The sequence below is a fragment of the Podarcis gaigeae genome (assembly GCF_964106915.1).
Source record: "Podarcis gaigeae genome assembly, chromosome: 2".
In the NCBI taxonomy this organism is placed as follows: domain Eukaryota; kingdom Metazoa; phylum Chordata; class Lepidosauria; order Squamata; family Lacertidae; genus Podarcis; species Podarcis gaigeae.
Genome location: NC_139679.1, coordinates 114,730,637 through 114,757,541, shown reverse-complemented (window position 1 = coordinate 114,757,541; position 26,905 = coordinate 114,730,637). Strand labels below are relative to the sequence as shown.

General features: G+C 46.5%; 2 protein-coding genes across 2 annotated transcripts in view; both read right to left on the bottom strand.

Annotated features, from left to right (window-relative positions):
* The window catches only part of LOC310837658 (E3 ubiquitin-protein ligase TRIM7-like), a 50,696-nt gene that overhangs the window by 4,467 nt on the left and 19,324 nt on the right, over positions 1-26,905 (bottom strand). The window contains exons 2-5 of the mRNA XM_083724601.1: positions 3,901-3,996; positions 3,501-3,731; positions 2,224-2,246; positions 711-832 (exon numbers count right to left, since the gene is read on the bottom strand). Of these exons, the coding sequence (XP_083580727.1) occupies positions 711-832; positions 2,224-2,246; positions 3,501-3,731; positions 3,901-3,996 (472 nt within the window). The remainder of the gene's footprint in view (positions 1-710; positions 833-2,223; positions 2,247-3,500; positions 3,732-3,900; positions 3,997-26,905) is intronic.
* LOC310837653 (zinc finger protein RFP-like) lies at positions 9,183-15,693 on the bottom strand. The gene is made up of 7 exons (XM_083724578.1): positions 15,207-15,693; positions 14,515-14,610; positions 14,006-14,236; positions 13,575-13,597; positions 12,515-12,636; positions 11,573-11,605; positions 9,183-10,128 (listed from the first exon to the last, which is right to left on the bottom strand). The coding sequence occupies exons 1-7, from the start codon at positions 15,636-15,638 to the stop codon at positions 9,566-9,568; spliced, it is 1,500 nt and encodes a 499-aa protein (XP_083580704.1). The 5' UTR covers positions 15,639-15,693; the 3' UTR covers positions 9,183-9,565.

Sequence of the window (26,905 nt, the reverse complement as noted above, 5' to 3'; positions counted from 1 at the left end):
GACCCCTGACCATTAGGTCCAGTCGTGGCCGACTCTGGGGTTACGGCGCTCATCTCGCTTTATTGGCCGAGGGAGCAGGCGTACAGCTTCTGGGTCATGTGGCCAGCATGACAAAGCCACTTCTGGCGAACCAGAGCAGCACACGGAAACACCGTTTGCCTTCCCACCGGAGCTGTACCTATTTATCTACTTGCACATTTGACGTGCTTTCGAACTGCTAGGTTGGCAGGAGCGGGGACCAAACAACGGGAGCTCACCCCGTCGCGGGGTGTAGGTGAAGATACTTGGGAAATGGGTGAGATGCGTGAAAGCACCTAAGGCCTGGCTGAGAGATGTGAAGAGGTCAAGTACAACTTTTTACAGACAACTCGCAACTTATGTGAGGGTTGTACTCCATCTGAGATTTGGCATGTTCCCATAAGATCTTGATGGAGCCTCTCAGAGCCCAATAAGCAAGGCAGAGTCGGAGCCCAGTAAACGATAATTTCTTGCCCGCTCTCTATTTTATAGCGATCTGCGTAAAGCTGTGATTGCGTAAAGAAAGCAGCATAAGCTCTGAGTCTTCACATGTGAAAGTATGGCTTTCTCTTTGAAAGAGAATAAATAAACTTCCATTTTTCCTGTCATGGCTAATAATCTGTATGACTTGGAGCCTGTCATGAACACTTCTAAACATCCATTAAACAATCCTTACAGCCCTTCTTTATTACCTCTGAATTTCTTCATGACTCCCTCCAGAAAGGGATTCATATCACAGAAGTCCCAAATCTTCCACTTCAGAGCAGGAGGAAAAGCCACAGGAGGATCCTCTAAGTTCTCCTTCGCCTGAGTCCTGGGAGGAGAAGAACAAAGTCAAGCCACCAGCCTTTCAATGCAAGGAGCTTTCTGACAAGGCAGGGGTCTCATCCTGATGATAAAGGCACCATGGAAATATCATGAAGACTTGGGAGCAGGGTTCTTCCTATGGCAAAAGGGATCATCTAGAGAGCACCTAACAAGTTGAAGGAAAACTGACACACACCTGCTTCCAAAATATACTGAAGGAAATATATGAATATGAGACTGAAGGTAAATAATAAATAAATAAATATTTTATTATTTATACCCCGCCCATCCGACTGGGTTGCCCCTGCCACTCTGGGTGGCTTCCAACATATATAAAAACATAGTAAAACATGAAACCTTTAAAAATTTCCCTATACAGAGCTGCCGGGGTGGCTTTTGTAAATCCAGGAAAGTCCCTGGTTTCTGCTTTCCTGGTTTCTAGTTTCAAGCTTTCCAGACCTTGCCCCTCTTATAAAGAAGAAGCTGATATATGCAAATATTAAAGAAGCTGTTATATGCAAATTATTTTTGTGAAGAAAAGTGAACAATACTGGGTCTTTGCGGAGTGATTTTAGGACTACAATGGGCCCTTCCTTAGGGCCAATGGTTAACTCGCCTTTCCTCTTCACAGACTCTCTGACCATTGACTACAATGGTAATTTCTGAAACATAAGGAAGTTCAGAATGCTTTAGAATGGCTTTTGCAATTAACATAAACGTATTTTAGCACAGCGGTTATATTATAAAAATGGTGAAAATATTAGAAATTAAAGCAGTGTTTTCTAAACATGGAAGATTCCCAAAATTCATGAGTGTTTGAATATGTTGCAGTTGTTGGGGGGACAAGGCTCTCAGCGGCTGCTCTTCATGATGGCTGGGCCAAAGGCAGTGGTGCCTCTGAACCACAGGAAGGGAGTGTCCTCTGGGGCTCGAATCCTGATCACGGGTTTCCCACAGGCTTCTGGTTCAGCACTGTGAAAACTAAATGCTGGACTAGATGGGCCACTGGCCGGATCCAGCAGGGCCTTTCTCACATTCTTATGTCTGAGGAAGAACCTGCAGAAGCCAGAAATACACTGGATATTTAAGGGTAAGTTATAGTGAAGATATTTACAAGTACCTTTGGAATGTCCCCCTCTTTTTGTATCAGTTGCAAAGTAAATGAATCCATCACAAAGAAAAGCCTTCAGAAATACGCAGTGGAGAGGAACGAGGAATGGCTTCCTTCCCATGATTGTAGATGAGACCAAATGTGTCCCTATTTTTGTTTGTGATTTTGTGAAATGGACGATGGAGTCCTAAGCTATCTCTGGATGAAGGAACTGGAACTCTGGAAGCTTATCACCCTTTAACGGGAACTTTTCTAGCATCTTAAAGCAGCAGATTTCCATCACTTACCTCTGCAAGAAGCTTCTGATATCCTGGAAGGAAATAAAGAAAAGGATATCAGTGGAGCCATTTCGGCAGAGAGACCTGCGGTCAGTTATAAATAATAAGCAGCTGAAGTGGTGAGAGGTTAGCCAAGCACAAAACAAAAGACCCCCAATAAAATATGCAGTGCCATGTAATTTTGGAATAACCATGAGATGGCAAATGTCAGCCATTCCAGTGATGACTATTAAAAGGTCCCTTTCTTCTCTTTTGACCAAGTCACCCAAACACCTGAGTGATTCAGTCCCACCACTTTGATTTACCATTTTGCCCTGCAGTGCATGCTGGTTCCGTGTTCACCTGCAACTAATCGGTTCACTGTTATGTACATCCCACACTCAATCATATCCTGGGAACCACCCTGAGACTTGTGGGTATAGGGTGGTACACAAACTTATTTAAAATAATAATACAGTAATAATAATAATAATAATAATAATAATAATAATAGGTCACCCCCTCTCTGGCAGGACCCAAGACAGCATCTGAATGAAAAAGTGATGCTGTGCCAATTTGGAATGCCTGTGTTGGAGGCTGTATCGGTTGCATTCAACTAGCTTTTGCTCAGACACACTCAAATTAATGAACCTAAAATAGTCATCCCCATTAATTTCAATAAGTCTACTCTGAGTAAAGGTTAATTGAATACAGAGCTCTAATTGCTTGTGGGCTTCCCAGAGACCTTTGGTTGGCCAATGCAAGAACAGGAAGCAGGACGGAAAGGGCCTGTGGTTTGATCTAGTGACAACTTGAAGAAAATATTGGGGGGTGGGCAGGTAAGCTCCGCCCCACATAATCAATCACAAGATGCAGTACACCCCCCCATTTCAAAACAAATGTCCATTATTGGGGGGCTGGTCCTCTCAAATATTTCATTGGGGCGTCAAGGGACCTCAGCCCCTCAGAGTTGGCTCCTGTATTTTTATATGGGGAAGGACTAAGAAATGCTTGTACAGTGGTACCTCGGATTATGTACTTAATTTGTTCCGGAGATCCATTCTTAACCTGAAACTGTTCTTAACCTGAAGCACCACTATAGCTAATGGGGCCTCCTGCTGCTGCCGCGTCGCCAGAGCACGATTTCTGTTCTCATCCTAAAGCAAAGTTCTTAAGCTGCAGCACTATTTCTGGGTTAGTGGAGTCTATAACCTGAAGCGTCTGTAACCTGAAGCGTAAGTAACCCAAGGTACCACTGTAGTCTGAAGCAGCACACTTCACCCTCTCGCATCAGGATGAGGCCTGACCTGCAGGAGTTCATTCGCTGGTTCCTGAAGCTTCTTCTCCATCTCACGAATGGCACTATCAAAAGCGGAAAGTTCCCTGGAGAGTCTGGCCAGCTGCTCCTCCTTTTTCTTTGCAATCTCCTTCTCCACCTTTTCCATCTGGGCCAGAAGAAGCTTCTCTTGTTCTTCCAGAAACTGGTGCATCTGCCTGATCTCAGCCACCAACTTCCCCTTCTCTGCTTCCATTTGCTTCTGCAGCAGCAAAAACAGAAAAAGGAAGAGAACAGCAGGCCAATATCAGGCATAATGTTGCAGGATGAAGAGGCCAGATACCAGCATTCACTTGGAAGGGCATGTCTGACATTTTAGAGAGATTTAAGACTACAGCACTTTTTCACTTCCAAGTAACCGTGATGCTTACAAGCAGGTCTTGGCTTTCCTTTTCTGCATCTGCTTTAAACATCAGAATTTTCTTTCTCTCCTTCTTCACGTTGTCTAGGCATCTGCTGATCTGATCCTGAAAAGAAAGGAAAATCCCAGCTGGGTTGCTTTTTCGAGCCTTTTAGTAATATCAGGCAACTGAATCATACGCTTGCTCCCTGCCCCACATTCCTAGGTCCTTCCGGAGGTTCCCCTTCATTCCTGCCCCCTGCCTTGCCCCACCTTCCAGTTCTAGGATCCTTCACTGGGAGCTGCTTCCAGAGGAAGAACTGGGGGGAGTGACTCCAATATGCTGCAGGGGGACATAGAGGGAAATTAACCCCTCGAAAGATGATGAAACGTTTATTCAGCATTGGCCACGTTGGTTGGCCAAGTTCCCCAATGCATGGCCAAGCAGGCAGCGCAATGCCCCCCCCTCTTAGCTCCAGTTACTGGGGGTCGCTCCACCAGCACAACTTGTCCCCATGGGGTGCGGCATGCCCCGGGCACCAGCAAGGAACGCTCCGCCACTGATCCAGAGTGTCTTCCTACCTTGTACTCCTGGGACGCCTCCTCTATAGGAACCGCCTTGTGGCTTTGGTGCTCCATGGCTCTGCAACAACCCTGGCAGATGGGGGCTTCATCCTCCTTGCAGAACAGCTCCAGGGGCTCCTGGTGCTTCTCACAAACTCTCCCCTTTCCTTCGGCCTCCATTTTTCCGCCCAGAAACCTGAATTTCTTAGTTATTTCCACAACATTTGCCAGCTGCAGGTTTGGCCTGATGCTGCTTTGCTCCACTCTTTTCCTGCACTGAGGGCAGCAAGCCTCTCCCTCGGATTTCCCCCAATACTGGGTCAGGCAGGACCGGCAGAAGTTGTGCCCGCACTCCGGGATGATCGCTGGATCCCGGAAACTCTCCAGGCAGATGGAGCAAGTGGCTTCCTTGCAGAGATCCACGACAGGACTCCCAGAAGCAGCCAAGACCACTGCCCCAGGGAGAGTTCGTTTTGTTTTTGCTTTTCCTTCTGCAAATGGGTGTGTTTCCTTTCTGGGAAATTCAGACTCGATGCGTCCAGATGTCTGCTGATATGGAGCTGTGGAGTTAGCTGGAGCAGAGAGCCTCTTTCGTGTAGAGGAAATTAATTTCTTTATTTTAAAAGGAACGCTCTTGGCGGCTGCTCATTTAAGGAACCATTTCCAGTGAGAGCAGGAGAGAAGTGTGGTTGTATTTTCCCTAACTTCACATGAGCCTCAGACTACTGTACTTTGAAAACCTCACTCCATTTCCTCCACAAATGGCTCCATTTCCAGCTCTTAGCCTCGATGCAAAGAGGAGAAGTAGCCCAACTCTCCATCACGGTGCCTATTTTTAGTGATTTTGGACAAAATCATCAGCCTCACTGATAATGTGAAAAGGTGAACACTGGGATTGCACGGCATTTTAGCAATATGAGAAACTTGGGTCCTTCATAATCAAAAAATGACTGGGTCTCTCTTAATCTGCTGTGAAGACCCAGTGAAGCTGAAAGGAGGGAGAGTCAGGGCAGGGAAAAGGAAGGACTTCTCTTCACACTGGATTTTGTGGGAATCCGATTAATTTTGGCGTGTGCAGAAGGGCTCGAGGGTGACATGAGGGAGGGGATCCCAGAGACAGAGGCTGAAAGTGGGCCGATGCCTGGAAAAACAAACTCAGGCACTCTTTGGAAAAAGGTGAGCGATGGGGAGGCATGGTAAGAGTTATAGAAAATGTGGCAAAAGTGGACAGGAATATGATTCTCTCCCTCGTAGGCTGTTTGCTAAAGTTCTTGTATGTGCTAAATGCTGTTACGCTCCTAATTTTGGTGCCTTTCCGTAGGAAAAGCCTCCTGTTTTGGAAGGTTTGTAATGCTTGATGTTTTTATTATGTTTTTAGATGTGCTGTAAGTCACCCAGAGTGGATGAGGAAACCCAGCAGATGGTTGGGGTATTATTATTATATTATTACTTAAAAAGTGTGCCCTAAGGTAAAGGTAAAGGTAAAGGGACCCCTGACCATTAGGTCCTGTTGTGGCCGACTCTGTGGTTGTGGTGCTCATCTCGCTTTTTTGGCCAAGGGAGCTGGCGTACAGCTTCCGGGTCATGAGGCCAGCATAACTAAGCCGCTTCTGGCGAACCAGGTAAACGCCGTTTACCTTCCCGCTGGAGAGATACCTATTTATCTACTTGCACTTTGACATGCTTTCGAACTGCTAGGTTGGCAGGAGCAGGGACCGAACACCGGGAGCTCACCCCGTCACGGGGATTCGAACCGCCAACCTTCTGATCGGCAAGTCCTAGGCTCTGTGGTTTAACCTACAGTGCCACCCGCGTCCCAAAGTGTGCCCTACTCAAAGGTTAATAGTTTGCATGCTAAACAAATAAGATTCTGACTGACTGGAAGTTCTAGTCTATGGAAGGGGGCAAAATAAGTGAGTGTAGGGACAAAGCACATGGGTTGTCTACAGGGCCGTTTTAAGCATATCTGGCGCACAGTGCAAATATCCCTCCGGTGCCCCCGCCCCACCCCATTTCCCAGACTTGTCAACCCTTTATTTAGGGAGAGAACACCAGTAGAAGTGGAGGAAGCCTCAGCAGCTGGAGGGCGGCTCCTCTGGCAGGGAAGAGGTGGAGGCGCCTCCCGCCTCAGCTAGCTGATTTGTGCGGTGTCCACGGCAGGCGGAGGATCTGGGTGGGTGCTGCTTTGGTCAGCATGGCAGAGGCGGGCAAGGGTGGCGAGCCGATCCACCTCAACGCGTTGGGCAAGCGAGCACACCAAGCGAGAAGGCCTGCACCGAGCAAAGACGTGTGTGCCGCTTCCGCTGAGCGTCAGCTCAGTTTCCCCCCTTTTAGCCTTCTGGCGCCCTGCAGAATTCGTTGCCTGCAGGCTAAAAGGGTAAAAATGAAGCCAACGCTCGGCAGGAACGGCACCCTCACCCTCGCTCACTCAGCGCGCTCGTTCAGTGTTCCCCACACTCTCACCTGGCGCCCTCCAGAACTTGGCGCCTTGGTGCCCCGCGCCATTAGTGTGTATGGGTAAGACGCTCCCGGTTGTCTAGTCAGAACAGATTTAGTTGACCACATGAACCATCATATAAAAGAAGGTTCAAAACCTGGGTAGATATAATACAGTGGTACCTCTGGTAATGAACTTAATTCGTTCTGGAGATCCATTCTTAACCTGAAACCGTTCTTAACCTGAAGCCGTGCTTCCTTGCACCCAGGGGCATAGTTTGCTACCAGGAGCAACTACTTCCGGGTCAGCGGAGCTTGTTACCCAAAGCATTCGCAAGGAGGACAATACGTAACTCGAGGTTCCACTGTACAGTGGTACCTCGGGTTAAGTACTTAATTCGTTCTGGAGGTCCATTCTTAACCTGAACCATCACTTTAGCTAATGGGGCCTACTGCTGCCACTGCGCCGCCGGAGCACGATTTCTGTTCTCATCCTGAAGCAAAGTTCTCAACCTGAAGCACTATTTCTGGGTTAGCGGAGTTTGTAAAGTGAGGTACCACTGTATATGCATTTGTATATACAGAATCTGGGAGCGAGCCGTTGTATCAAATGACAGCCTTTACACTGTCTTGGCAGAGAATCTTTCCTCTTGAGCAACCAATAAATGAAATCTAGGTGTCTGATCATAGGGATTTCTACCTTGAGCTTCCTTACCTGGGGAAGCCTCCTGCAGGCCAGAGTGTGGGCTTTCTAGGCAGGGTGGCCTTGAAGCTCTGCCTTTTTGGGGGAAGTCTGGCTTTGTCCCCCAGGAGCATTTCTCAGCAAAAGCTTATCTGGCAGTCCTGTTGAAGCAAAGAGCTGGCTCGGTCGTTGTCTCGAGGGCTGTTTGCACACACGCGTGTTCATTGCACGCTTCCTCAGTGCTCGATGCCTGGTAGCTTAACACGCAAACTGACTCCACAGGGAAGCATGGAGTCAGGGGTGCTGTGCAAGTGGCTCTTGTGGCGACTGATTCATCACAAGCCTCCATGAGACGCTGCCGTCGTCCAGTCAGGGACAGACCTCTGTGAAGCAGCTTGAAGTACCTGGGTTTCCTTTAAGGCTGTGGCTCTAAGCATATTTATTTGGGAACAAGTTCCATTGCGGGAAGAGGACAGCCCACGCCAATGTCTTTGGAGGGTGGGGCAAATAGTCCCAAGATCTTAATGCTCCCACTTGAATTAATTGTGAGTTGGGCAGGTGAGCTTTTAACCAAAGCTGGCAAAGTGCTCTGTGTTTGTGAGAGACAGCTGCATTGATGTGCCGTTGGGTCGCTAGACGTGCGAACTACAATGTCTACTGCGCATGCATGAGATGAGAATGAATTCACTGTAGGTTCCTGTGGAACGCCCTCCCATCAGATATCAGATAAACAACTACACAGCGTTCAGAAGACATCTGAAGGCAGCCCTGTATCGGGAAGTTCTTAATGTTTGATGTTTTACTGTGTTTTTATATGTGCTGTAAGCTGCCCAGAGCGGCTGGGGAAACCAAGCCAGATGGGCGGGGTATAAATAATAAAATAAAATTATTCTTCTGAGACTGGAATAATGCGAGTCAGGACTGGAAGTTTTAATGGATAATGTGAGGTAGGCAAACCAGCTCCTTGAGTTGGAACCTGCCTGGTCCCCTGGGAAGCAGTTCTCTCACAGTCCTTCTCCCATAAAGACCCTTATGGATCCATAACTGCTTGGTTCCTGCTCATTGCAGAGAGATCTGTGTAGATCTGCCTGTTCACTACAAAGCACCTAAGAGAAAATAATTGTATACATGGGAATCTACCACACCCACCCACCCTGAAATTCCCTAGATTGTTCTCTCCTCAGAACTTGTCAGTGGTTATGTTCTTGGTCTGCATTCAAAGGCAAAATCACATAAAGGCAGGAAGACCCCCAGAAATGCCTTCTGCAACCTTGCTAGAGGGCAGTAAGGAAGGCGGAGGAAAACCCAGGGCCAAAAGAAGTTAAGTCCTTTGCTTTGCTTTCTGCCCTCTGGAGGCTCTTGTGAGATATCGCATGGCCCCTTCTGAGTGTTACTTCCAAGCCTTGCGCCATCTTGATATTTTTGTTTTGACGAAGCATGCAAGGCAGGGATCGTGTAACTAAGCTGCGTGCAGATTTTGGGCCACTTTGGATATAGAGATTTTACTGAAATGCCACAGAAGCTTCCCTGAGCAACAGCAAAGAAGGTGGTATTTTGGTTCTTGCATCTCCACAGCCAGTGAAGGTCTTGGGGGAGGGAAAGGGAAACTGAAAACAGGATGGAGGCTGAGGGAGGTTTTAAGCGATGCCTATTCAGAATTTTATTCAGAAGTGATGAGTGTATTCTCCATAGAAAGCTGTAAGCCAGACTTCACTGACTTTTGGAAGGCTGGAAAAAGTACTACATCAGAACAGGCGTTAGGGTTGGGTTGATTTTGTGTTTATTATTAGTCTGCTTCTTTGAATTTGTGTTTATTATTAGGCTGCTTCTTTCTGCCCTTTGAAGCAGCTGATTCCCAAGGGAGACCATGAGGGAAAGACAACAGGCAGGTTTCAGGACTGACAGGAGACTCAACCAATTGCTGCCATTTACAGAAGTGGCCTGAGAAAAGAGAGTTGCACCATGACGGACACTCGGGTCAGTCTAGCACTCTTTTGCCAATACAGCTGCTCCTTTAGTGCCTCTGAGATAAGAGAGAACTTAGATTGAAGATGTGGTGATATGTATCTGCTTGTCTGTCTCTATCCTCAGAGAGTGCTAAGTGGCCTTTGGCAGACACAGAAAACAAGGGCTGGAAGGTTTCTCCTGAGAAGGAGGCTGCTGAGTATGACTGGAGAAGGGCTGCTGTATCAGCATCGTAAAAGGACACCCATCCCCCTTCACAGTTCAGGGCCACTCGGATCCTCTCGGGCTCCTTACGGGGGAAGCAGAACTTGTACCTACCGCCCCACTTTCCCATACCCCAGATCCCTTCACTAGGACCAAAAGAGAACTTGCCCTTCCTCTTCACAGTCTTTCTGGCCACCCCCACGGCCCATTCCCCCTTGCCCCCCACAACGACTTCCCAGAAATGTCGGCCTGATGTGAAACCCTCACATCCCAGTACATAGCTATGTATGTCAAATCTCTCAGGGTTGTCTGGCAGGTCTTGACGCACTTCTCCCTCTCTCACACTCTTTCGATCCTCAGACAGGATGAGCCAGGGATTTGCTGTGTCTGGATCCAAAATTATGTTTTCTGTGGGGGCAGAGGAGGAAAGAAAAGAGGAACCACATCAACTGGGGAGCTGACTTTGCTTTAGACAGTAACATAATTCCCTCTGAAATGAACAGGGACTCAGTTAGCGGTGTTCAGGACTAGGATGCTCCACAAGTTCTTAATAATAATTACTGAAACATCTGTATAGTTTTGGGGGAGTCGTGCCATCAAAAGGAACCCTCCTATTTTCTGGTAATGAAATCACTGTGCACAGAAACCTTACACCAGCCCTGTAAGTAAGGTCAACTTTATTATGCCCATTTTTCAGACGGGAGGACTGAGGCTGAGCGTGGCCTCTTTACTCGTCAAAGCAGAGACTCCCTGATTCACAGCTCAATCTTTTTCCCTCACACCACATGACACACTATGCTTGAAATGGCAGGTAAATCTGGCAGCAGGCCACAGCAGAGAACACACCCTTCTCATGGCAAGCACCCAAGTTCAGTTATGTATTTAAAGGATGTTTTACCCCACCTTTCCAGGCAGTTTATAAAAAGGAAAAACACTGACACCCATAAAACTGTCTCTATGCTCTGCTGCTTATGAAAGCGACTAGTCTCCCTTGACCCTCTCTGAGTGAAATGACCTTCTTGAGGCTCTGAGAGCGAATCAGGGGGGCTCTGTTTTGATGAGCAGACGTTCTCAGGCAGGCTGCCTCCCTCTGCAGATGCCAGAGAGTTGACTTGCCTGTTGGGAATGTTGAAGCTCTGCTCTTCTCATTGATATTGGTAATGAAAATCAAATAGGGCAAAAATGCATTCTCCTCCAATGATATCCTTCAAAAGATCATTTTAATGAAGGCCTGGTGCCTTTGCTGTACACATTTAGGTGCCAGGCAAAAAACATTCCTCTTTAACCAGGCCTTTGGCTGATTGACATCTGATGCCCTTTTAAAATGTGAATTGGGAGAGTGTAACAACTTAAGTAAGGGACACAGGTGGCGCTGTGGTCTAAACCACTGAACCTCTTGGGCTTGCCTATCAGAAGGTCGGCGGTTCAAATCCCCACGACAGGGTGAGCTCCTGTTGCTCGGTCCCAGTTCCTGCCAACCTAGCAGTTTGAAAGCATGCCAAAAAGTGCAAGTAGATAAATAGGTACCGCTCCTGCGGGAAGGTAAACGGCGTTTCCACGTGCAGCTCTGGTTTCGGTGTTCCGTTGCACCAGAAGTGGGTTAGTCATGCTGGCCACAGGACCTGAAAAAACTGCCTGCGGACAAACACCGGCTCCCTTGGCGTGTAAAGCGAGATGAGTGCCGCAACCCCAAAGTCATTTGCGACTGGACTTAACTGTCAAGGGTCCTTTACCTTTACCAACCTAATTTATCACTTCCTGAAAGTGACAGAAAACCTGTAAGGCAGATGTGGAAACTGCTAACTGGGGGGTGGGGGATAAAATTGTGCCACTATTCGACCCTGAAATTTACCTTTTTGCAGCTCAAGTCCAGATTCCACAGTGTCTGGTGAAGAAAAGGGAACAGAGATTTAGCATCACACCATCACCCTGGTAACTAATCTGGTAATGACAATATGAGCTCATGCAATTATAGCTGGGGAAGCCAGAGTGATTAACTTTAGGCATTATGGACTAAAGTTCCCATCATCCCTAAGCATCGGCCATGCCAGCTGGAGCTTATGGGAGTTGCCATTTAAAATGTCTAAAACACACCATGCTGCCTATACCTGCATAAGCCAGGGCAGGGGCGATGTCGAGATCCAGGCCTGCTCAGACCTTAGAGGAGGAGCAGAACCCCCAGAAGATCTCCCCATCAGCGACAATCTTGAGGAGATGTAATAATAATAATTATTATTATACCCCGCCCAGTCACTCTGCGCGGCTCACAGCATATACAGTGGTACCTCAGACTCTGCTAACCCAGAAATAGTGCTTCAGGTTAAGAACTTTGCTTCAGGATGAGAACAGAAATCGTGCTCCGGCAGCACGGCAGCAGCAGGAGACCCCATTAGCTAAAGTGGTGCTTCAGGTTAAGAACAGTTTCAGGTTAAGTACGGACCTCCGGAACGAATTAAGTACTTAACCCGAGGTACCACTGTATTGAAACATAGTAAAAAAATCAAACATTAATAGCACCATTTCTCACGAGAGCCTCCATATCCCAACAAGTAATTGTTTCCTCCCCACTTCCTATTTATTTATTTGTGATCCCCATCAAGCTGTGACTGTGTGAGTAAAATTAGCGTAAGTTGTGAGTCATGTGTATATGAAAGGGTGGCATCTGGATACTGAAAGAGGATAAATACATAAACCTTTCATTTTCCTGGCATTGCTAATATAACATATGACCTGGACACTTTCATGAACACTTTGAAACATCTAGTATAGAATCCTTACAGCCCTTCTTCATTACCTTTGAACTGCTTCATGACTCCCTCCAGGAAGGGATTTATATCTCTGAAGTCCCAAATCTTCCACTTCAGGGCAGGAGAAAAAGCCACAGGAGGATCCTCTAAGTTCTCCTTCGCCTGAGACCTGGGAGGAGAAGAACAAAGTCAAGCCACCAGCCTTTCAATGCAAGGAGCTTTCTGACAAGGCAGGGGTCTCATCCTGATGATAAAGGCACCATGGAAATATCATGAAGACTTGGGAGCAGAGTTCTTCCTATGGCAAAAAGGAGCATCTAGCTGACGGGTGGATCTAGAAAGCATCTAAGAAGTTGAAGGAAACCCGACACACAGCTGCTTCCATAGTACATGGAAGGGAATATATGGAGATAAGACTGAATGTATGCAGATGAATTCTGTAGAAGAAAAATTAACAATACAAGGTCCTTAGAAAGAGATCTAGAACTGCATCAGTTTTAGCGAAGCATTTCAAATGATTAAAGTTATTAATACTTTTTAGTCCTGTGGTTACATTTAAAGTAGGGAGAAATATTAGAAATTAAAGCTGTATTTTCTAAACATGGAAGATTTAAAAAAATATATTGAAGTCATTTGGAGAACAAAGCTCTCAACACTTATTGGCCACGATAGCTGGGTCAAAGGCAGTGGTGCCTCTGAAACCACAGGAGGGGAGTGTCCTCTGGGGTTGGATCCTGCTCGCAGTTTTCACACTGACATCTGGTTAGTCAAATATGTCAAATATTTAAGGGTAAGTTATAGTGAAGATATTTACAAGCACCTTGGGGATGTCCTCCCTTTTCTGTAATTATTACACAGTAAATGAATCAATCAGGGAAAAGGGAGAAATATGTAATAGAGGGGAATGAGGAATGGCTTCCTTCCTATGATTGTAGATGAGACCAATAGCTACAAATGACTATGAAAATGTGTCCTATTTTTGTCTGTGATCTTGTGAAATGGACGATGGAGTCCTAAGCTATCTCTGGAAGGAGGAACTGGGGAGTGAGTTCCTCTCAAAAGAATTTTTCTAGCAACATAATGAGGCAGGGGCTTTCCATCACTTACCTCTGCAAGAAGCTTCCAATATCCTGGAAAGAAAGAAAGAAAGAAAGAAAGAAAGAAAGAAAGAAAGAAAGAAAGAAAGAAAGAAAGAAAGAAAGATAGATATCAATGGAGCCATTTCTCCACTCTGTTATAAATGCTAAGCAGCTGAGTACCAGCTTCTGGGAATTACAGGTTTGGAGAGCACTATTGTTTTTTAGGCTTCTCAGAGACCTCTGGTTGGCCAATGCAAGAACACGATGCTAGAATGAAGGGGCCTGTGGTTTATTCTAGCAGGGGCCCTTCTGCGACCCCAGGACTGCAGGCTTTCATTCTTCATGTACTGTTTTCTTTCCAGCAGCATTTTTTTTTGGGGGGGGGGACGATGACAACGACTAAGAAACGCCTGTTTGAAACAGCCCACTCCACCCTCTCGCATCAGGATGAGGCCTGACCTGCAGGAGTTCACTCGCTGGTTCCTGAAGCTTCTCCTCCATCTCCCGGATGAGGCTGTCAAGAGAGGAGACTTTCCTGGAGAGTCTGGCCAGCTGCTCCTCCCTTTGGGCTGCAATCTCCTTCTCCACTTCTGCCATCTGGGCCAGAATACGTTTCTCCTGTTCTTCCAGAAACTGGCGCAGTCGCCTGAACTCAGCCACCATCTTTTCCCTCTCTGCACCTGTTTGTTTCTGCAGCAAAGAGGTTGAAAGAAGAGAACAGTGGGCCAATATCAGGCATCTAGTCTGCTCTTGCAGGATGAAGAGGGCCAGTTATCCAAATTCCCTTGTAAGGCCACTTCTGACATATTCAGCAGAGAAAGAGCTTCATAAAAACTTACAAGCCCACCCCCTCCTTTAAATGGTCTTTCATGCTCTGTGGAAGATAGGGCTGCTCAAAAAGAAACCACTTTCTCTATTCCATATTCATTTCCCCCGCAGAAGACCTTAAAAGAAACAAGGATGCTTACAAGCAGGTCTTGACTCTCCTTTTCTGCGTCTGCTTTAAACACCAGAAATTTTTCTCTCTCCTTCCTCACATTGTCTAGGCAGCTGCTGATCTGATCCTGAAAACAAATCAAAATCGAAGTTTGCTTGCTTTTTTCTTTGTTGTAATTCATAATAACAGGAAAGTTGAATCATCTGCTTGCTCCCTGCCCCAAAGACTGTGGTCTTTGCCTTCTTCATCCTGGGAGCCTGTGGTGCAATGGGTCAGTGTGTCTGGCTGTTAACCAGAAGGTTGGTGGTTCGAGCCCAACCAGGGACGGCTGTGGGCAGAATTCCTGCATTGCGGGGGGTTGGACTAGATGGCCCTCAGGGTCCCTTCCAACTCCACCATTCTGTGATTCTTTTCCTGCCACCTCTATTGCTCCTCCCTCCAGCCCTTTCCTAAGGGAGCTGCTTCCAGAAGATGAATTGGGGGTGGGTTTCTCCTGCAGGGGGACATTGGGGGCACTGTAATCCCCAGAAAGGAAAAAAGAAATGTTTATTGAACAGAGTTTCAGAGGTTTAGTTTTAGAAGGCTGCACAAAAGCTCTTGCTGGCGAGTGACTCTTTAGCTGCCGGAGGGGAGAATACATTAAAGCGTTTTCTTGCAAGACCCCCTTCTCTGTTGCTAATTCACACTCATCACCCCCAAAGGAAACCCAGAGAGATTTCCTACCTTGTACTCCTGGGACGCCTCCTCTAGAGGAATCACTTCGTGGCTTTTGTGCTCCTTGGATCTGTCACACACCACACAGATGGGGCTTTGGTCCTCCTTGCAGAAGAGCTTCAGGGGCTCCTGGTGCTTCTCGCAGACCCTCCCCTTTCCTTTGGGCTCCTTTTCCCCATGAAAAAGGGGTTTCCCGACTGTAAGTTTTTCCACAACATTTGCCAGCGGCCGATTGGGGATGACGTTCCTCTGCAGAATGATTTCTCTGCAATGAGGGCAGGAAGCCTCTCCCTCGGATTCCCCCCAGCACTGGATCAGGCAGGATCGGCAGAAGTTGTGCCCGCACTCCGGGATGATCACCGGATCCCTGAAATACTCCAGGCAGATGGGGCAAGTGGCTTCCTCGCAGAGATCCTGCACGGGACCCCCAGAAGCAGCCATGGCTGCTGCCTCACCAGGAAGAGAGAAATGGTTTCGTTTTCTTTCTCTCTTTTGCGCCTGCAAATGGGCGTGTTTCCTTTCCAGGAAATTCAGACCTGATGGCTCGGGAGCACAGCGGCCTGAAGAGAGGGGGAGTTAGCAGGGACACAGAGTCTTTGGGGCATGGGAATTTATATATTAAAATGAAAGGGGATAAATCCTGGCTGTCGATTTAAGGAGCCATTTTCCAAGGAGAGGTGGAGGGAAGCGAGTTTTTTTATGAGCTTCATGTCAGTCTCAGTTTTAGTTGGAAAACCAGTGAATGAATCTGAATCTTGCAAGCCCCTCCCACCCAATCGCTCAAACTCACACGCCCCTTTCCAGCTGCAAAACACAAAAGTTCAGACTCCAAGGAGCATCGCAGCCGGAGCCCAACCCTCCCATGTGATGCACATTCCCACGGGACAAATGAACACGAATCTGAAGCCCCTGAGACCATTGGATGGAGGCTGGGGGATTTCTAATCTGCTCTCCATCTCCAGCGTCATCCCAGTCCTGTCCACCCACTGGTCCCATCTCCAGCGCCTCCAATGGTCTTGGGGGGCTGCGGATATCATTTCTTAAAAGGCTTTCCCAGAAGGATATATTTTATTGGAATGGGGAGAGAAAGTGGGCACAAGGATGTGGCATTTATTTCCTCTTTGCTCCACAGAAGAGCTTAAAAAGACGACCTTCCTTCACTTCCTCTTCCCATTTGAGCAGTGGGACCATGTCAGAAATGTTGCTGTAATGTTCCCTCTCCTTGGCCGTTGGCCCTGGTCCCGGTTCTTCAGTTGTCTCACAGCCATGGCAGATAAGGCTGAGTCTCACTTGCCCAAAGGACTTGGAATACATGCTGAAGTTGTGGAGACAACATCAGAAAACGGTTTAATAACTCTCCCCACCACCCCTCTCCAAGCAGCCCTTGCAAGTTCAATAAAATCCTCCAAATTCTCTCTTCAATCCCCTCCACAGCCCCATTGTCATTATCATTATTTATTCTGGCAAAAGTGGGTAGTATTTTAAGTCCTTCTCAGAACAGACCCATTGAAGTCAATAAGCATGACTAACTTTGGCTTGTTCATTTAAATGGGCTTACTCTGAGCAGGACATACCTGAAACCAACCCAGAATGTATAGGATTGCTAGCCCTCCTAGCCCAGAAGTTTCTCCCATGCATTTCAGCAGAATCCACCAGAATTCTCTCTTCTCCACCTGGCAGGTTCTGCTCCACCAAACCTGCTGAATGGGAGAACTTGGTTCTCCAGAGGCCCTTTTCCTCACAACCCAGCTGAGTCTTCCTCAAAGAAACCCCCCCCCCCAAAAAAAACTGCACATGCAGAGAAGAGAGAGCAAGCCCACACATTGCAAATACGGGGTTTCTGCTTGGCTCAGCTACCCCATCTTATTTTTTCATACTTTGGGGGTTGCTTGGCGTCTGAGAGAAAGAAGCCTGATAAAACAAGGAGAAAGTAAGGCTTTCCTGCTTATTTAATTACTTGCCTCTGGAAAATTTAGGGGGACAAAGAAATTTTGGGGGGACAGCATTCACAGCATCCATGTCACGTGCTAGGAGGAAGGCACGCTTGGCAAATCCACACTGTGATCAACTCCCCCTGGAAACCAATGTCCCCACTGTGGAAGGAGGTGTGGGTCCAGAATTGGCCTCCACAGTCACTTACGGACTCACTTACGGACTCACTTACGGACACTTGGTGATCCCGGCATTAAGAGCTTTTGTTGGGAAAGCTATTCCCCAGATGTTATATGGGATAGAACTCTGGGGGTGGAACCAGAGGCTGTTGGAACGGCTTGAAATTTTGCAAAATTATTATCTCAAGAGGATTCCAGGCCTTCCTCAAGGAACCCCAGCAGCTTTCTTGAGGGTGTAGGTTGGATTACCCTCTGTGTCTGCCAGGGCCCACTTAAGATTCCTACGATTTTACATCAACCTTGCAAACACTTCAAACACCTTATTGGCCAAACAAGCCTTTGTATCTCTTCAAAAGAACACCACTTGGCGTCAAAACCTATCTGAGATCCTGGTTAGATACACCCTACCGGAGTTTAATACTCTCAAACTGTGGAGCCCGGACAAAGTTCGGGAATGGATCCTGGAGAGAGACGCCCTGTTAGACATCACAAAAATACAGAACCCAGGGTCCTCCCACTGGTTTCCCCGACTGAAAACAGTCAGAACCTGTGCCAATTACTTGGCGAATATCACCAATCCCACCCTTCGGAGAGCTTTCACCATGGCCCGTTTTCAAACCATTCCTACGGCCTATCTGTCAGGCAGATATGCAAAAATCCCAGTAGAGCAGCGTATATGTCCTTGTCATATGAGAACCAAAGAGGATCTCACACATTACATGTTGTACTGTCCCATCTATTCGGCCTTCAGGGATTCGATGTTACAAATTATTCCCAAATCAATAGTCAACTCTGAGGACCAAGTAAAGTTTTTACTGGTGGACGCTGATCCACGGATTTCTCACGTGGTAGCGGTCTTTGTGGTGAAGGCTATGAAAACTAGGGTATGGTTCCTGGATGAAATGGTGAGGTCCCTCCCATTGTTCTCCTAACCTGTTGCTGTATCTTCTTTCCTGAATGGTGGGTCCTTTGGGTAGTTTCCTTTGCTGGGACAGCATGGCATGAATTTTAGCTTATTTTTATAATTTTATTGTTTATCTTTTTAAATAATGTTTTATTGAGGCATCTAGTCATAAGCCTGCATTTTTTATCAGAGCTTCTATATTTTATTAAGGCTTGCTTGTATTTAAAATGAGCTTAAAAAGATTTTCAAATGTTTCATGCCAGGCAAAAGACCAGCTGCTTAGAAAAGGCCTTGGCAATGTTATTCTCCTAAGACAAAGGGGCCCCCTGATTTATAGCAGAAAAAACAATTCTCAAAGTCATAAAAAAAAAAGGAATTACAGACAACTGACCTTGCAGATTGCAAAACACAATTAGGAATGGGCAAATAGTAAAATGATACCATGGGCCTCTCGTTAAACCTTGAGCTGTATTTTCTAAGGCCAAGAGCAGTGAAAAAAAGGCAACTGGCTTGGCTGGAGAAGAAGCTTCTTTCTATTTTATTTTGAGGCTGGAAAGGAGGGTGAAAGGGGGGGTGTAAACTGAAGAGGCTTCTTTTTAAAAGCTGTTTTTTACTGAGTTCCTTCCTTTTTACTTTGAGAAGCTTTATTCTTTTAAGAGGCTACCTATGATAATGTATGAAATATATTAGCTTAAATATATTGGCTTAAATGTAATTATGCAAAGGATTTAAGAAATGCTAGATTCTTATTTCATAGAGTCATATTGCAATAGGAGACCAGAGGGGCAAATGAGCCCAGCCTCCTGCCAGACAGGAGACGCCATCGAACACTCTTGATATATAGTTGTCAGGCATTTGTTTAAAAGACCCTCAAATGAAGGAGATCTTTCAATGATGATTAACTCAAGATCCTTGAAGATAAAAATGTAAGATTAACTATTTGTTTTAGAAGGCAATAGGGCAAGGAGGGCAAGAGGTGAGCTGGTAATTAAGATTCCATGTAAGATATATTATTACTTATTTGTCATTTATATATAGCTCTTTGTCTCCCTTATAAGGACAGAAGGAAGTGGGTGTATCTTTTGTGATTGGTTCTAGCAAACAGCCAATAGGAATTTCAACCAGGCTGATTGGACAGAGGCAGCCACAGGAGGAGCAAGGGGGCTGGATTAAGGAAATATAAGTGCTGGCCAGGATGGCAGGAGGCCAGGCCAGAGCTTGGTAACCATATACCACTGAGCCTCTCATTTATTTGTCTGACAAATAAATTATTATTTTAATTTCTCTATTGCTGCGTTGAATATTTCATTCCAGCTAAGCGTTAACCACAAGCAGGGTGCTACATTTTATGGTGCCTCTGTGACTCGGATAAGTGGTCTGCTGGAACGCAGCCCCTTCGCCCTACTGGGCAGGGTACAAGAGAGAGGACCACTGCTTACCCAAAGCGCGCACTGGTAAATTTTTCCAGGGGGAACGCAGAAGACTCGTCTGTCTGATACCCTGCTCACTGGCGGCGACGGACCGGGGGGAAACAGGGAACCAACCAAGGGTAAGTGCACAAAGGGATTTTTGGCCCTCCAATTAATTGGGAGGAAGAGAAGTCTTGATCAAACTTCTGCGTCTCAGTAAGGGGAAACTGAGTACGCTAGGTGGTTGGGTACATCAGATGTTGGTCTGGTGGAGGAAAAGGGAAAATTGGGAGGTAGAGTGTGGTGAAGTATCTAGCGCATTGTATGTGTGAGAAAGTACAGAGCAATCTGTAGCTGACCTGAGTGTGGAGTGGGCAGTACTTCGGTTCCTAGTAAGGCGACTTCACTAGGCAAGGAAACCCACAAAGCGCGTCTGTGAGTGACTGAGTGGATACTTCACAGGGCCATACAATGGGAGTTGGGGGTTCAAAGGGGGAAAATACACCTCTTGAATGTATGTTAAATAATTTTAAGAAAGCCTTCTCAGGGGCATATGGAGTCAAAATGACGCCAGAGCGCTTGAGAACGTTATGTGAACTAGAATGGCCAAAACAAATTACTGGATGGCCATCTCAGGGAACCTTTGATATAAATTTAGTAAGCAAACTTTGGACTGATATCGCCAAAGAAACTGGAGGGTGCCCAGAACAATTTTCATATATAGATTCCTGGCTGAGCACATTAAATAAAAATCCTCCATGGATAAGGAAATGCAAAGTCAAACGATGCAAATTATTGGCTGTAAAAGCTGAAGCTAGGAAAGGAATCTTGCCAAATAAACTCAAACCCATTTTTGAGGGACCAGAGGAAGAGGTGCTTCCACCTCCACCCTATGCTCCACATCGAAGGGAGCCTAATCCAAACACTCCACCAGTTGTAACCCCAAGGCAAGAAACTGGAATGAATAATGGGAGTGGAGTCATAGAGCTTGATTCCTTGATAGATTATGATAAATATCTTCAGGAGGCATTGGAGTCCTATAATAAAGCCCAAGCAGAAGTGGTTATTCCACCTGTGACTCCTAATAGACCTCCATCTACAGTCTCCTTTAGTGGAACAACTGATTGCCCACCCCAAACCCCTGTACATCCAAGTCCCAGAGAAATATTACAGAAGTTACAGGGAGACCTTGATCGGTCAGCAAGCAATACAGCCAGGCGTATAAAGCTGCTAAAAGAACGCCTTGCGACAGATACCATCCCCTATGATTTGAGGCCCCTAGAGCAAAGCGAAGAGAAAGATCACGTAGTAGCCCCTCTTAGAAGAGTATTTGATGCACTTGAGGAGCCTGCGTTGGTTAACGGGCAACCCAGACCACGGCCACCTCGAACTTCGACCCTGCAATATATTCCATTCACAACTACAGATCTGATGAATTGGAAAACACACACCCCATCTTTTGCAGAAAAACCTCAGGCTATGATGGACTTGGTGACTTCAATAGTAAATACTCATAGCCCTACTTGGACAGATTGTCGCCAGCTCCTAAATACTCTTTTCACCACTGAGGAAAGGAGAGACATAATTGAAAAGGCACAGATATATTTGCGTGAGCAGGCCAGAGTGGGAAATATTTTTAATATTGACCGTCATCTCCAAGACAACTTTCCCTTGGAAGATCCTAATTGGGATCCAAACAATGCAATTCACCTAGCCAGACTTACCACCTACCGCCAGACACTTGTGCAAGGTATCCGCAGGGCATGCCAGAAGCCCACTAATATGTCTAAAGTCTCAGAAGTAGAACAGAAACCAAATGAGAGTCCGGGAGACTTTTTAGAGAGGCTGCAGGAAGCCTATCGTATATGGACACCTTTTGACCCTGAAGCCCCTGAAAACAGCAGAATGATTACTGCTACATTTGTGGCCCAGTGCGCTTCTGACATTCGTAAGAAAATTCAGAAATCAGAAGGATGGGAAGGGATGCTGATGAGCCAAATTATGGCCATTGCATGCCGAGTTTATCGGAATAGGGATGAGGCTGAGAAACAAGAGAAGAAGAAGTGGCAGAAGGAAAAGATGGTGATGCTAGCCACAGCAGTGAAGCAAGACCACCGCCCCTTAAATGGAGGGAGAGGGCGAGGAAAGAATCCACCACTGGGAAGGAATCAATGTGCGAATTGCAAGAAGGAGGGTCACTGGAAGCGGGAGTGTCCTGAACCCTTGAGGTTGGAAGAAGTACGCCCAGGCCCAGGCCCAGGCCCAGGCCCAGGCTCCGGCCCAAGAAACCAGGGATGGGGACGGGGAATGATCCGAGATGGAAGATATCAGAGACCAGGACAGGGACGGAATAGAGACAATTTCATTGGACTGGCAGAAGAGGATTTTACTCAAGACTAGGAACGACCGGACTCCATAAAGTTAGGCTTCCAGGAGCCCACGGTCACGATTCAATTAGGGAGCCATTTAATAGACTTTATGATTGATACTGGGGCTGAATACTCAGTACTCCCAGAACTATTGCAGAAAAAGGCATCCAAAAGTGTAGTCATTAAAAGTGCCACTGGACAGTCAGCTAAGAGGTCTTTCCTCCAACCTTTGGAATGCCAGATTGGGGGACATCGTTTAACCCATCAGTTTTTGTATATACCTGAGTGTCCAATATCTCTCTTAGGCAGAGATATGCTGTCCAAATTGCAGGCCCAAATCACCTTCACTCCTCGAGGTCCAGAAATGAAACTGCCATCAAAAGCAGCAGGAATAATTACCCTCTCAGTACCTAAGGAACAATCATGGCGCCTAATGTCAGCCTTGCAAGTCCAACCCACATTGGATACAGAATTAAACAAGCTCCTCCGAACTCTACAGGTGCCACCAGGAGTATGGGCCGAAAATAGCCCACCAGGAATGGCTAAGAATATAGCTCCAATTGTAGTAACCCTAAAACCTATGGCTACCCCTGTATCTGTAAAGCAATATCCCTTACCCCGGCGAGCAGCAGAGGGCATCCAGAAACATTTGGACCGCCTATTAAAATATGGTCTGCTTAAGCCTTGCCAATCAGAATGGAACACACCCCTTTTGCCTGTTCGAAAACCTGGGACAGATGAATACAGGCCAGTGCAGGACTTGAGGTTCGTAAACCAGGCTATCGAGACCTTGCACCCAAATGTACCAAACCCATATACCTTGCTGAGTTTGATCCCACCAGAAGCAACATTTTTTACTGTATTGGACTTGAAAGATGCATTCTTCTGTTGCCGGCTGGCACCACAGAGCCAACCTATATTTGCCTTCCAGTGGGAAGACCCTTTGACAGGAACAAAAGGCCAGCTAACCTGGACAAGATTGCCCCAGGGATTCAAAAATTCCCCAACTTTATTTGGCACTGCCTTGGCGAGGGATCTAACAAGTTACCCCTCAATACCGGGAGAAAAGGTGGTTCTGCAATATGTAGATGATCTTATACTAGCGGCAAAGGATTTTAATACCTGTAAAGAAGGGACAGAGGAACTGCTCCACTTGCTCTGGGAAGCTGGCTACCGAGTTTCCCAGAAAAAGGCACAGTTATGTTTAGAAAAGGTCAAATATTTGGGCTTTGACATCTCACACCAACAACGAGCATTGAGACCAGAGAGGAAAGAAGCTATTTGCCTTATCAAGGAACCTACCACAAGAAAACAACTTAGGGGATTCCTGGGAACAGCAGGGTTTTGTAGACTATGGATACCTGATTTCAGCAGTCTGGCCAAGCCCTTACATGAAAGCACTCGAGGTGCAGAAAAGGACCCATTCGTATGGGGACCTGAGCAGAAACAAGCCTTTTTAGTTATCAAACAACGACTTATGGAGGCACCAGCCCTTGGATTGCCTAATTCGGAAAAACCCTTTCAGCTGTATGTACATGAACAGAATGGGATTGCAGCGGCAGTCCTGACCCAGAGACTAGGAAGTTGGAACCGTCCAGTAGCTTATTTGTCTAAACAATTGGACTCAGTAGCAAAAGGATGGCCTCCATGCCTAAGGGCAGTAGCGGCCACTGCAAGCCTTGTCAAAGAAGCTGATAAATTTACCTTCGGCCAGACGATGTATGTGAATGTACCTCATGCTGTTCTGACACTCATGGAATATAAGGGTAGTTATTGGCTAACGAACCCAAGGATGGCTAGATACCAAGGCCTATTGTGTGAAAATCCCAGGATTCATCTACGAGTAGTGAATATGCTCAATCCAGTGACTTTGCTGCCCCTACCAGAGGTAGATGATGAAGAATCACATGATTGTCTCCAAATAATGGATGAAGTTTATTCCAGTAGACCTGATCTGAAAGATGAGCCATTGAAAAATCCAGATGTTGTATATTATACTGATGGTAGCAGTTACCTGCATGAAGGTGCCAGACGAGCAGGATATGCTGTGGTCACCAATGAGGAAGTTGTGGAAGCTGAAGCTTTGCCTGCTGGCACCTCAGCACAAAAAGCTGAACTTATAGGCTTAACTAGAGCTCTGCAATTGGCAGCTGGATGTAAGGCAAACATCTATACTGATTCTAAATATGCCTTCTTAACCCTGCATGCACATGGAGCTCTATGGAAAGAAAGAGGTCTAATAGGAGCCCACGGGAAGGCCTTGAAATATGGACCTGAAGTAGAAATCCTGTTAGAAGCAGTATGGGCTCCAGAACAGATTGCTGTAATGCACTGCAAAGGTCATGGACGAGGAAGGGATCCAATAACCAGAAGAAATCATGCTGCTGACAAAGCAGCCCGAGAGGCAGCCCAAAAGCCTGTGGGAGGATTTATAGCAGCCCTCATACCAGAGGTAGTTCCAGAAGAAGTTAAACCTCACTATACCCCAGAAGAGAGGAAGTGGGCTGAACAGGAAGGAGCGGTTGTGAAGGACGGTTGGATGATCCTGCCGGACAATAGGATTTATGTACCTCATCATCTAGCAGGCACAATTGTAAGAAATTATCATGAATCTACTCACCTTGGCGGTACTGCAACCAGAGAGAGTCTCAGTCGGAAGTTGTATATTATTAATCTATCACAATTAGCAACTTGCATTTCACAGAAATGTGTTCTTTGTGCTAAAAACAATCCCAGGCAGGGACCAGTACAACCTCCTGGAATTCAGCATGTGGGATACGTCCCCATGGGAAGCCTAATTGTGGACTTCACAGAGCTGGTCCCTTCTAAGGGATTCAAGTATCTCCTTGTATTTGTAGATACTCTTACCGGATGGGTTGAAGCTTTTCCCACCCGAACTGAAAAAGCACGAGAGGTAACTAAGAGACTCCTCACTGAATTGATCCCAAGGTTTGGATTACCTAGATGCATTGGAAGTGATAATGGGCCAGCGTTCATTGATCAAGTAGTACAAGATGTATGTCGAGTCCTACAAGTAAAATGGAGACTGCATGCAGCATATAGGCCTCAGAGTTCAGGGAAAACTGAAAGAATGAATCGGACTCTGAAAACCCAATTGGCAAAATTAACCCAGGAAACGGGATTGGGATGGGTAGATGTGTTACCCATAACACTGTTTCGTGTTCGGTGTGCACCCACAAAAAGACTTAAGTTGTCACCTTTTGAGCTCCTGTATGGGAGACCGCCCTCCTTTGTTCAGGATATTCCAGCTGACCTTAAACAAATAGGAGACTATGTGACACAGGGACAAGTGCAATCTCTCTCCCGTGTTTTTGTTTCTCTTAACAGGTGGGCCCTCGAACGCACGCCGTGCAGCATTGCCGAGCCGATTCATCAGTTCCAGGCTGGCGATAGTGTATGGGTGAAAGAGTGGAAACGCGATCCACTTGCACCTAAGTGGCGTGGACCTTACACCGTCTTGCTCTCTACTCCAACAGCGGTGAAGGTAGCTGAGGTGACCCCCTGGATTCATCACTCTCGTTTGAAGAAGTCCGAAGGCAGTTGGACGTGCAAAGGTGACCCCTCTAATCCTTTAAAACTAACTCTCTCCAAAAACCCCTGTATCTAGCCCTACCGGGAACGGGCTAGGTCACGGGCAACATTTAGACGACCGGCCTGCTGCAGCCACAACCTGGAAGCTGGCTGACCTGCGCACGCCTGAAGCTTGAGGAGCGTCTGAACCAGCGACTGTGAACGGGAAGATTCTCTTATACAATTGATTGACTGCCCCCTTGTGGAACAATTATAAGTGATATTACTCATTGGGGATCCGCGGGATATATGTTTTGGTCTTGGTGGTTCCCCATTTCTGTCACTGGGGGAATTATATTGGGGCTAATAATTATTTGCTATCACAATAAGGTAATCTTTTGTGGAAGGAATGCATATGCTAGACATCAACATGATTTTATTATTAATCCTGATCCCTTGGGAAGGGGAAGGGTCCGTGAATCTGACCAAAATTGCTAAATATGGATTCCGCCATGACCACAATATGTGGGTAGGCTTAGCTGAGATGGTAGCCAATGTTGCAAATAGGACTAATTGCCTTGTTTGCTCTCTTGGGCCAGATGATTCAGAGGGAGGTATGCCCTTATTACCAATACCATTAAGTGCCATTGGTATGGTAAGCGAAATGCCACACCAAACAGAAGTACAGAATTTCCCCGGATGGAACTCAACTAAACCAATACGAGTTATACCTGTGCAAGGGGAAATCTGTGTGCATAAATCATCAGATGCAGCTGATCCTACCATGATAGGCTCTTCTCATTGTCACCATACTTGGGATTATATTAAGAATAGTCAAACCTGGGCAAACGGTACTACCTATCGAACTCGGAATACCTTGCCCTGTGCACCTCCTTTTATTCATGCATGGAAAGTGGTATGGAACATAACTGTGACAGAAAAAGGCAATCTAACATACTGCACTGTGAACTCTCTACCCCTTTTGATATTTCGCCTTCTGCACTCCACGTACCAAAAACCTCAGACCCGATGGTTGTGGTGGATATGTGGAGAATGGGCATACAAGAAACTCCCTTCCAAATGGAGTGGGACTTGTTTCTTGGGATGGGTATTACCGCCAATGTGGATTATGCCCACTAGTTCGGCCAAGCGTACACGAAGAAACGCTGATATTTCTCATATAGCAGGAGGAAGTACCCAAAGTTGGAGCGATACTGATGATTGGCCACCAGAGCGCATTATAGCCTATTATGATCCTGCCTCCTGGAATCCTGGTGAGCTCATACAAGGGGCACGGGATCCTATTTAATAATCTAAACAGAATAATTCGATTGCAAGCAGTAGTGGAACTTGTAACCAATGCAACGGCCCAGAGTTTGAGACT

What these genes read in the sequence shown, in the direction of transcription:
- LOC310837653 (XM_083724578.1), bottom strand. Translation starts at nt 15,638, where the DNA reads ATGGCTGCTTCTGGGGGTCCCGTGCAGGATCTCTGCGAGGAAGCCACT. An exon ending in AGGAGAGTCAAGACCTGCTT is followed by an intron (nt 14,237 to 14,514) that starts GTAAGCATCCTT and finishes TCTTTGCTGCAG; the next exon opens with AAACAAACAGGTGCAGAGAG. An exon ending in ATTGGAAGCTTCTTGCAGAG is followed by an intron (nt 12,637 to 13,574) that starts GTAAGTGATGGA and finishes TTCTCCTCCCAG; the next exon opens with GTCTCAGGCGAAGGAGAACT.